The sequence below is a fragment of the Coenobita brevimanus genome, chromosome 110 (genome assembly GCF_032717465.1).
Source record: "Coenobita brevimanus isolate Jiangsu-jjx chromosome 110, ASM3271746v2, whole genome shotgun sequence".
Classification (NCBI taxonomy): Eukaryota; Metazoa; Arthropoda; class Malacostraca; order Decapoda; family Coenobitidae; genus Coenobita; species Coenobita brevimanus.
Genome location: NC_137063.1, coordinates 2,978,328 through 2,990,562, shown reverse-complemented (window position 1 = coordinate 2,990,562; position 12,235 = coordinate 2,978,328). Strand labels below are relative to the sequence as shown.

At 41.7% G+C, this 12,235-nt stretch overlaps 1 protein-coding gene across 1 annotated transcript in view; it reads left to right on the top strand.

Annotated features, from left to right (window-relative positions):
- Positions 1–10,994, top strand: part of LOC145417407 (uncharacterized) — a 59,493-nt gene extending 48,499 nt beyond the window's left edge. The window contains exons 19-21 of the mRNA XM_080286086.1: positions 2,871–3,053; positions 7,315–7,423; positions 10,927–10,994. Of these exons, the coding sequence (XP_080142212.1) occupies positions 2,871–3,053; positions 7,315–7,423; positions 10,927–10,994 (360 nt within the window). The remainder of the gene's footprint in view (positions 1–2,870; positions 3,054–7,314; positions 7,424–10,926) is intronic.
- The last annotated feature ends 1,241 nt before the right edge of the window (positions 10,995–12,235 follow it).

The following is a 12,235-nucleotide window of genomic DNA, read 5'->3' as shown; positions in this document are numbered from 1 at the left end:
ACAAATCGCCTCCGTGTCGCCCTGTCCTCCACCATTTCATTGCCCTGCTCCCAGCTCACACCTCCCTCTCTCATATACCTCTCCACTCCCTCCCTCCATCTCATCCTTGGCCTCCCCCTCCCTCTCTCCCCCTCCATCTCACTCGCATACAGTACACTCTCCTTGTCAGTCGCTCTCTCTCCATCCTCTCCGCATGGCTAAACCACCTCATTGTGTTTCTCCTAACGCTTCCTATCACATCCACATCCACACCACAATGCTTCTTCACATACTGACAAATCCTCATTTGTCAGTATGTCTCTCCATGTGACTCCACATGCTCCACTCTGATAACTCATATCCACTGCTCTGACTCTTGACTTTGGTCCCTTCAACAAGGTCCAAGCTTCACTTCCATACGTTATAGTTGGTATGAGATTGAAAATCTTCCACTTCTGAGGTGTGTCGTAGCTCATTAGGCCAACCACATACGAGGGAAGTCACAGCCCTTTGGTTAAGCAGTTCCTCTTTGATGTTCTTTGGAATGATTTATTTCCCTTAACTGACAGCCGTCTGAGAATGCATTGTACCTTATGAAGGTTATTTTCATGGGCATGAGAGCATATTTATTTATCTCTTGCTTTCTGACAAATAAAAATTAGTACGGTAAATAAATTAGTGTATTAAAATTTATTTTAATCCTTTCCACTAGGAGGCGGCCTTCAAAGAGTACCAACACCTACCTAATCCTGGAGCATATGCGGTTGATGTTTCTGCCAGGAATCATGTTAGAGCTGTTTTTCTTCTTGCTAAAAATTTCATCCATTCCAGGTGCAGTGAAATGTGATAAATATCAAATTTAAATCTTTCCCCATCCATCTGGTGTCTTACCAAAAACCTCTCAGTGACCTTACTTCTTCCCCCACCCTTCCTGTCATACACTCAGATGGCTTTGTAGCCATTTTTTCCTCAGATAAAGCCGAAATTTGTTTGTGCAGACTACAGTGTCTTCTAGTACTGCTTTTGATGACTAGTGCTATTCACCAGTCTCCTCTGCCATCTAACTTTTTCACACCTGCCTTTAAAATTTCTTCAAAAGATGTATTTTGTACCCTCACTGGAGTCTCCTATTGTTTTCAAGAATCATGTTTGCATGCTCACACCCTGCCTTGGAAAACTTTTTTGCCATTGCCAACTTGCACCTTTCATTCTTGCTGGAAGTTTGCCATAACTTGTCCAGTTCCAAAGAAAGGTGACTGCACCCAACCCTGTATTGTCCAGTTGGTTTAATCTTTTGTACTGGTATTTCTAAACTCTTTTAATCCATCCTCGGCAGGAAGATTATGAGGCATCCTTCCTTCCCTAACCTTTATAACTGTCAGTATGGTTCTGTTATGGATTCTCCACTGGTGATCTTTCTTTTCTTTCAGATTTTTGGACATTCCCTTTTTGGGATTTTGGTGAAACCTTTACCATTGCATTAGACATAACAAAGGTCTAGCACACATCTTTAATTCCTAAACTGACCTCTTATGGTTTCTGTCCCTCTTTCTGTGACTGTATCTCATGTTTTCTCTTCAGTTATTTGTTAGCTCTTGTTTTTTATCTCAGCAGCTCTTCTAAGATTATCAGTACTGCTTTTCCTCAGGGTTCTTTCCTTTCACCTAATCAGTTCTTCCTATTCATCAGTGACCAGAGCGATACATACACCACTATCCACTCATACACAGATGACTCCACTCTTCAGTTTTCCACCAGCTTCTCACAGGATCCGTCACAATACAGTAAGGTTCCTGGTCACATCAGAGTTCCGTTCCTGAGACATGACGTAAATCAGTTTTGTATGTAACTCGAGTTTCTGACTGTACAGAGTACATTTATATCTTATGTCAATGCATATATGGACTTTTCAGCCATACATGGTATGCTGTACATGTAATGCTCTTATGTTAACAGGTATGTTTATGAAACACAAACTTTTGAACTAATGATTATGTGTTGTACTCCTGGTCCACCACGTCACTCCTCAAGAGCCTCTCATGCGTCACGATCGTGGTGGTACCAACGTGTTGTCATTGTCATGGCAACGGCAGTGGCAGCTGAGTTAAGCCGCCGCTTCCTTACTCTTCTATCGTCTTCACATTCGTGCATTACAACACACACACACATGCACCTAAAGTGGAGAGCTCAGAGGAAGAAAAGAGGGGAAAAGCAAAAAGAAATGGGAACAAGAGAGAGAGGAAGTGCCCACCCTAGAAGGAAGCACTTAAATTATGTCTTCTCTTCTCATTATGGTGACCCAAAAAGATGCAAAAGGACCAGGAGTCAAAGAATGAGAAGTTCCAGATATCATCCATGATGTAAATAGAAAATATGGGCACTAAGATGGGGAAGAGGTAGTTGCATGAATGGTGAATGCTCTAAAAAAAAAATGGCAGCAAAAGTTGATGTGTTGCACACAATCATATTTTGTAATATGCAATTAGTGGGAAGTAGGGCGGAGGAGGAGGAGGCCAAGGAGTTTTGGGTGCCTTGCTGTTGTCTTTTCAGCACTGATATGATCTTCATTTCTGTCAAGTGATTTAGTTTTACATGAGCATAATCTGAGCTGAGATGGAAATACTTATCCACTGGTCTGAGTCATCAAGTGTGTGCAAATTCAGGCTCCAGCTGTATCACAGTGAATGTAGAACTAGAATAATTATTGGCAGATGAGATTCCTGCTGTTAGAAAGTTAACATGTCATCGCCATAGTTGAGAGAAAAGACTTTCCTAGTCAGTTGTAGTGGGTATGATGTCATGTTTTATATGTATATGTATTTGAATTTACTTTTTGTCTTGCTATTATGCAGCCAGAACAAGTTTCTTTACTTATTTGAATTATCTTCAAGGTAATGGCTGCAGAGACAAGGATTCAGCAGCTGACTGCACTTCTCCATGAGTCTGAGGCAGAGAATGCAAAGCTCACCCAACTGTCTGATGCTTTGAAGGAGGAAATTCGGAGGTCAACGAGAAACCAGGATCGGGAGAAACACATGGAAAACATGGAGTACATGAAGAATGTGATTATGAAGGTCAGTTTCAGTATTTACACAGTGTCATGTAGGGGTATTTTGTGGTACAATACCACGCTCTTCTTCTTCTTCTTTGTTAGAATACTTTGGCCTTTCAGATTTTTCTTAACCCCAAAATGCTGACCAGTTTATAGCATGGTCGTCCTCTCGTTACGGGCAATTTTCCCAAAATAGTTTTTTTTCATGTCTGGGAAAGTATAGCAGTTAGGGAAACAAATTAAAGACCATATTACTCACCAACTCTTCTTCTTGCGAATGAAAGCATCCCCAGGTCTGCAGGTGGTTGCGTTGATGAGTAAGGACATGAAGAAGATGAGTAATTTTCGGCACTTGAAGTGGAATGTCTTCGTCCGTGTGCACGTGCCCAGACTTTGGCTTCGCTCTCATTGAGATAACTTCTCCTTTACTAGATAACCTGGACATAGTGGCATCCAAGGCACGCCCTATGGCATTGTCACTGAGCCCTTTCCTAGTATCTTTGGGTAGAGGCTTGGCAGGGGTGGACGAGGCAAGGGGTCTGCATGATGTGGGAACGGAATCAGATGAGGAGGTTTCAGAAAACATCATGTTACACCTGGCAAAGGCACAGGACAGACTGTGGCATGCTTGTGTGCGCTGGTGGGAGTCTCTCCCTCCCCTTTGGTGGCAAGATCAAACATGAGCTAGTTCAGACTATGGCAGGAATGCACTTGCAGCAAATGCCAACACCCGGTGGCCTCCGTCCACCAAAATTGCGTCAACATATCATGTCACCCGGCGCACTGGGGTTAAGCACCATATAGATAAAAGACATGCTGCAAATATGAGGCGTCTCGTGGACAAGGGGCGAATGGGCCATTTTCTTATTTTTGAGTTATGAGCATTTAAAGTTCAGGTATAGGTGGCAGACACAGAATATTACAGAATAGCATGTTATTATATATCATTAGAATCCTCTGGAAGAGGCAACTTTATACTGCAGGGGGGGGAAAAAAAAAAAAAAAAAAAAAAAAACACGCGATGGTGTTTTTTCAGCATATAGTAATTATTGTAATTATTGTTCAGTCAACTTGAAATTCCTGTATTAGATGTAAATGAAACTAAGATACTGTGAAAATTTCTGCCAAAAATTCCTATAATTAATATTTTTCCTATAATTATTGATTAAAAAGTTTTATCTCCTTATCGGCAATAGGTTGTTTTATTGTGTGTATGATAACCATTATATTGTTAATGACTGACACAATGAAGTTATAATACTCACCAACTATTTACAACTCCAACTGCACACCAAGATGAAGAGGGGGGGGAGGGGCCTGATGGTTAGTAGTCGAGGACATCATTGGAGTGTAAACAAAGCCAGGCTTCACTCACGTGCTTGGCGGGATGACTAGCGGGGGTGCTAGCGCGCGTCTGATAGGCTGAGAGGCGGCCCTTTAACTCTGACAGAGGTAGCCGCTCGCCCATTGGCTGGGCCGCGTGCCAACATTCGCCCCTAACGCTCTGAAATTCCAGACCCTCCCCTCCACGTGTGCAAAACAAGGGAGATTGAACCTAGAATTCTGAACCCGCATGGGTCGGAATCGGAAAACGCTCTTCACCACAAGATTTTCAGTGCTTCCACCTAGCAGAAAACATGCATAACTCATTTTTGATGGTGGCGCATTTGCCCCTTGTCCACGAGACGCCTCATATGATAACTCCCCCCCCCCCCCCTGTAGGTAGGGTGTGTTTTCTTTTGTTAATTTTCACAGTATGGTTTCGTGTTTTGGAGGCACTTTAGGAAGAGGCTTAGAGTTGTTTATGACACAACAAAGACTTAAAAAATGGTGATGAGAAGAATCATTCCAGACTCAAAGAGCCAAGGAGTACGGTAGTTCCAGTTATAATAACTTAAGATCTTCTTCCAGGACTGTTGACTAATTGTTTGATCTTTGAAAAGAGCACCCAATGCCATTTTCTTGTGCCCTGGCTATGGTGTTAATGGTAGCATGTGATTATGAAAATCATCTTATGTGCATCTTGTATTTGCCTCCATTCTTTTTGCTCTCCACATATTTAATATATGTTTTACTTGTAGCACTTGCTCCGTTGTTGTACTGTCCAGCTTAATGTTCTAATCTAGGTGATTGTTTTCCAGTTTGGCAGTCTGTATATATATATATACATATACATATACATACATACATACATACATATACATACTCTCATCTTAAATGACAGGACCAACTTAAGTAGCCCCGGGCTCCTACGCTCCTCATGGGGCAATGTAGGATTGGATGAGAGATATATACAGTATATATTGGTAGGTGGGGGCATTCACCATCCACTCACTCTGTGTAGTGCTGCTCTCCGGAGTCTGCCCTTTCCTCTCCTCCATCCTTCTTTCCTTCCGTCCTTTTCTGTCTTTCCTTCATTCTTTCCTCATCCTTCTGCCCACAGGTGACTTTACACTCCCTCTTCTGTCTTTCTTTCCTTCATTCTTTCCTCTTCCTTCTGCCTGTGGGTGACTCTACACTGAGTGACAAGCCAAGTGGTTTCATGTACACCAGGAAACCATTTACTATGCTGGGTGGTAACCATATAACCAGATTATGGCACCTAGTGGTTTAGTGGGCAATGAAGGTGCTTTAGTCAGATTGAACTGGTGAAGGTTTATATCCAAGGGGTGGTTGGGGTTATTGCTCACGTAATGCCACTTGGATGAGTGAGGCTGGTCACTCTCATCTTAACCCCTTCGGTACCGGACCTCCTACTGCACGTGATGTGGTGTATCCCAGCTTTTTCCCATGGTGTACTGGTGCAATATTATACAAAATAAAAGTGTCATGTATCTTATGTAACTAGGAACTATTCTAAACCACTTTGTAGTAGATCTGAATGGACTAAATTATATATATCAATAATAATAACAGTAATAATAACAATAATAATAATAATAATTATAATTTTCATCATCTACAATACTAAAGGAACAAATTACAAAACTCAGAGAGAGAGGAAATTACCTCTCGGTCAAAGATGTATTTGAAAGCATCTCCAGGCGTTGTAAGGGGTGAGGGACCTAGCGCAGGATTTATGCCTGAGAATTGTGCAGTGAAGCGTGGTTTTTCTTCCGGCCGCTTATCATTGAATATGTCCGACACCAAGCACCAGCCTCCCTCCACGACACGTTCCTCAATATCACTCGTTTCGTCACTTATTTCACTGCTTGAGAGGTCGTTATCACTCTCAGATCCACTACAATCTGGTATAAATTCTTCACCAGAACTATCACTGAGCTCCTCCACCATGTTGAGAAAAAAAGGCAGAAAAAAGAGCAAAAAAAACAGCTCAACATCCCCCTGACTGACCACAGTAGGCAACTGATTGGTTGAGCTGGCTTGCTGATAGATCATAGACGTCACAGAGTCCCTAACCAAGACTTCCCTGTGATTGGACGAGACCAAAAAGGGGAGGAGCTAAAACTGGACTAATAGGTGTGTCCCGCATTCTGTCTCAACGCCTGGAAGCCTGGGCCAGCTGCTCTGTACTTCCCAGACTCATCACAATAATTTGACGTCGGGGAAACGTCATGGCCCTGCTGACCGGATGGATCATAACTTTATATTTATGTCATGGTACCGAAGGGGTTAAATGTCAGGACAGATCTGCATAGCCCCCGGCTTGTGTGCTCCTCGTTGGGCAGTGTAGGATTGGATGATGGATGGATGGATGGTAAAAAAGAAAATGTGGGTTTTACCCATGGGTTTTGTTCTAAAAATAACTTTTTTTTTTTTTTTTTTTTTTTTTTTTTTTTTGAATAGCCTGCTCTGGTTGTAATAGAATTTGAAACTAATGGGTGTTAATTTGGATAAATAGTTAGGTATCCCCAATTTGTCATGATAATGTTTTTGATAAAATGGTGCGATATTTCTTGAAATGGAATTATACTGGACAGGCAACAGCCAGTATCCAAATGTTGGATATCCATATTGCCATTTTTTGCACCATACCTCAATATTAAAATCAGTATTCTTGTTTATCCAGATTCCAGATATGAAATTATGGACAAAACTGATCTTTTGGCAGTAAATGACCCTTTCAGCAGTATAGGGTTGCCAATTCCAAGCCACAAATACCACTAAAACCATACTCAGAGAATGTCATCAAATGCTGTTCAAAAATTTCCTGAAGACAAGACTCAACACTTGAAGTACCTTTACTTAACCTAACCCCTTGAGGGTTACCTGTTTATGTTTGGAACGGTGTTGACTGATATGTGTGTCTTCTTTGCCTTCAGTTCCTGGTGCTAAAGAATGGTGATGAAAGGAAGCACATGATACCTGTGCTGAAGACAGTCCTACAGCTCTCCCCAGCAGAGACATCACAGCTTGAGCTTCTAGCCTCAGGTGAGTCGCTGTAGAGCAGGTATTTGCAATGAAACTTGGTCTCATAGAATGCAGTCAGAATGAGAGTGTAACAAAATGAGTGAAGGATAGTGAAATACCGAGGAGGAGGATTAGAGGCAGACCATTAGTGAGGTGGAGGGATGAAAGTATAGATTCCAGAGGGGACTGGAATGAATGATTACAGTCAAGTTAAGATTGGGTTGCCTAGATCTTTTTTTCTCACATGTTTGTTGGTCTAGAAAACTAACTTGCTAAAGCTAATTTTGATTACTTATGATATATTCTTTGGATAACAAAACTCAGTTTTTAAATATATATAATGGATACTTGATTGGGATTTGGAATCTACTTTTATTTTTAAGTAGTGTCAACTTTTATGACTCTGTCGGATACGATTATGTGAAGCTACAGAACGTGGTGAATGTTTTTGCCGTATCCGATAGAGCCAGGATTCCGGGGGCTTGAATGATGAATGAATGGAAGCATGGCCCATTGGACTGGGCAATTTTGGGCTGTTTGGACTTTGCTACTCCTCACCCTGCCCTTGGGTGGGAAAGGAGGTCTGGATGATGATGATGATGATGATGATGATGATGTCAACTTTTATGTTTAAGTAGTGTATCATGCTTTGTGCTACAGTGTTATGTAATTGAAAATTAAATCTTTTAATACTAAACACTGTAGTTAAGAAAAAATACAATACCTGTACTACCTATATATCTCCCTGTATGCCATTATGGGTAACTATAAGAAGCTGACATACAGAGTTGGAAGCCTGTTACTTTTGGCATAGGGATGTGGTAACTCCAGAAGACTGTAAGTAGACTCTTGATGCTGGAGGCAGATTTCTTCTTGCTTCAGTTAAAAAAACTAGGCGCTTCCACTGACTAGATATGCAAAAGCCCCTTAACTCCCGTCCTGTCCCCCAAAATGGGAATGGTGGACAGCAGGAGAAGGTCACTCTTCATCTGTAGTTCACTGGCTTCATGTCTGGGGCCACATAAACTTCAACAGCAAGCAGGCACTCACTCTTTCAGTGCAGACTGAGAAGTGAATCGGTGTTTATTTGCTGCTGACATAGTACAGTATTGTTTGAGTACTCAGTAGGTAACTTCTGCATTTGGTATTCACACAGTAAGAAGCAAAGTTGTAATGTAATGAAATGATTTTTCTTGTGTACAGTATTCAAGTAATTTTTGTGGATATTCATTTTGTTTTGTTTATAAAGGCTCCAACTTGCTTCCATGCATTGGCTTTGTTCACCTAATGGCAGCTCTCCATGCTGCTTGATCACTGGCAGTCTCCCTACTGAGTCCCATATCGTTGAGGTCACACTCTGTGACCTCGTCCTAGCTCATTTCTGGTCTGCCTTTATTCTCAGGCGCTTGTGCCCCATACCATTTCTCCACTTCTTAAATCCTTCTTCCACCTCTCTTTCATCATCTGCAGTCAACACCAAATCATCAGCATACAACGTCTCCCACAGGAGTCCATCTCTTAGGTAACGTGAGAGGACTTCAGGCACCATGTTAAACAAGAAGGGGCTCAAGACAGTCCCCTGATGCACACCAACATTCACAGAAAACTCATCACCCAAACCATTCACTCTCACCTGGGTGCAAGCACCCACTTACATGGCCATAGCCACCTAACCAGCCACTCCTCGATCCCAAGCTTTCTCATTGCCTATATCACCACCTCCCTAGGGACTCTGTCAAAGGCCTTCTCCAAATCAACAAAAACAAAGTACAGGCCCATTTTCTTTCCTATATATTTTTCCTGAAGCTGTGAAACATTAAATATGGCATCAGTGGTCCCTTTGCCTGGCCTAAACCCAAACTGCATCTCATCAGTATTCACTCTATCACTAATCATACCTTTGAAAACTTCCTCCTTTAGCTTCAATATCTGGTCCAATTTTCTCTATCCAGAGCACTGCCCTTCCTCTTGTACACATTTACTATCACAGTCTTCAGCCTGTCATCTGTGACAACACACTCATTTATAATCGTATTTATCAAATAATTAACCCCATTCCATTATCTCCTGAGGCCTTCAGCAGTCAACTCAGACACACTTGCCACCTTCCCCAACTGCATCCTGCTTATTGCCCTGCTCACAATAGCACTGTCAGTCAAAGGCCAAGGGCCAAACACTGGATCCACTGAGTCCTAGCATTCCCTGTTCCAGTCAAACTCCTCATTTAGCAACTGGTTATAATGATCTCTCCATGAGTCTTTACTGTGCCTACTGTTCACCACCACCTTTCCCTCATCATTCTTCACACACTGCTCACTTATGATATCCCTGTTTTCCCTCTTCATTTGATTTGCCACTTTAAATATATTCTTCCTTTCTACACTGTTTAGATTATCCAGTGAAAGTTTCTGAGACTCAGATTTTGCCCTGTAAACCTCTTTTCTCGCCCAACGTTTGGCAGCCAGGTATTCCTCTTTGTAACCACCCCTTTTCCATTCCTGGAAAAGCCTCCTTTTCTCCTTAACTGCAGCTTCTACACCCTCATCCCACCACCAGGTTACTTTATGTCTTGGGGGGGGCCTCTTGTCCATCCACACATTGAATCAGTAACCTTCAGGAGGTTGTTCTTGAGAGCTCTGTACTGTTCATTAACATTTTTGTCAGCAGCTTCTTGTTCAGCCACCACTCTACTCATCTTGCTATAGAAGGCATCCCTTACTGCTTGTTTTTTCAACTTTCATGTTTTCCTCCTAGTTACATAGGTCCATTTCTTCACCACCTGCTTCTTAAGCACCATGTCACCTGTCAGTAATTTGTGTTGCTGCCTTTGCTCCCTATAACTTGAACATCCCTTATGCACCTCCTATCAGTCCTCTTGACAGGAAATATTATGTCTGGCTACTATTTCTCCTCGACTCATATGTAATCAACCTACCCTTTCTCTTCCTAAAATGTGTGTTGCACACAATCATGTTCATTGCTTCCCCAAACTTGAGTATCCTTTCCTCTTCCACATTCCTTGTACTATATGTGCATCTCTCATGTACCACTTATATCCTTGAGCTGCTTCACCCACATGACCATTTAAGTCCCCTCCCAAAACAACAATCTCATCATCCCCCATACCAATAACTACATGTATCAAGTCATCCCAGAATCTGTCCGTTTGTAAATCATCCATGTCAGTGTGTGGAGCCTATTATGCTGATATAAATGAAATTGTCAGCCTACCAAACTAAATTTTCACTTTTATAATCCTGTCATTCACCCTCATTACATTCATGATACATTCCAACCATTTTTCCTTAAGCAGCATACTCACACTGCTGTATGCATCACCACTTCCCAGCCAGAATAGCATGTACTGTATATGTACCGGGTAAGGATAATATGGGCTAATAATCAGTAAGTTAAATTGGTGAAAAATGGGAAAGTCCTTAATTGTGTAGGAGACTATATGTAGCCGATGGTGATGATTAAAACACTCAGAAGCATCCAGTTAATTACTAAATTCTGTTTCTCAGGTGAGGAGGGTGATGGCAGGGGAAGTAGTGGCTGGGGGAATTACCTACATTTGTGGTCAAGTAGGTAGTCTCTCTAACCATACCCTCACTCCCTCATCGTTGCTCCTGCTGGTTGTTGCATCACGTCGGGTGGTATTCCTGCAGTATATGTTAAGGTCATATTCTTGGTGGCATAGGAAGCTTTGTAGTACTGTACCTCTTTTTCATCAGTCTGTTTTATATATTTCACATTTGTAATCTCTTCTTTCCTACTAAAGCAAACTACATTGATGCTAGAAATATATACTGCATATATATATATATATATATATATATATATATATATATATATATATACTGTATATATATATAAAATTTAACACTGAGTTACTTTGCTGGGTGGTAGCCATGTAACCAAACTATGTTGCCTGGTGGTTTAGTGGGTAATTAAGGTGCTCCAATTGGATTGAGCCTGTGTCCATTTATAACCAAGGGGTGGTTGGGGCTTATTGCTCACGTAATGCCACTCAGGGATTGGTGACGCTGGTCACTGTCATCTTAAATGTCAGGATCAACTTGCCTGGCCCCGGGCATCTACTCTCCTAATGGAGCAACATAGAATTAGATGATGATGAATATATGCAGTATAGATAAAAGAGAATGTTTGTCTCTCTGTCTCTGTGTTCCCTATGGATATCAAGGGGGATGCATATAGGATTCTCCAAATAGCTCTGATGAGTGTGATATTTTATGACAAATTTAAATGTATACATTACAGTTGCTAGAGTGGCTCCCCCTGATGGCCAGGACTAAACCTAATTAAAAACTGGAACACCATAAAATTGTCCAAGGACAATTTGGATAAAGAAAACCTTCCCACAGCCATTGCCCACAAGAAGCCGAGCTAGAAAGGGACCATGAGGTCAAGGTCACTTTTTGTGCATGTCAGATTAGGTCAGCACATTCTATAAGTTCACCAAGTTTGGTGGCTGTACCTTCAATCCTTCATGGAATATTGTGTGACATATAAAATATCTGGAAAAGTCCCAGTTTTTGTCCTCAGGTGATCTTGGAGAATAATCAGCCAATTGGAACCACACTCCTTTCCTCACTGCATCTGCATTAAGGTTATATTGTGATACAATTTCAGCTTCCTAGCTTAAGCATTTCTGGAGACAGCATGGCTGACTCACTTTTCACTGTTCTCATTAATATATGGAGAGTCAGTTGATGGATTGCCATCTTATTTGGCCAAGAGAAGCAGACAGCTGTATGACTAAGTTGACCATGTTTGAGGCTGTAGGCCAAATAGCCTTTGAAATATCGTTGT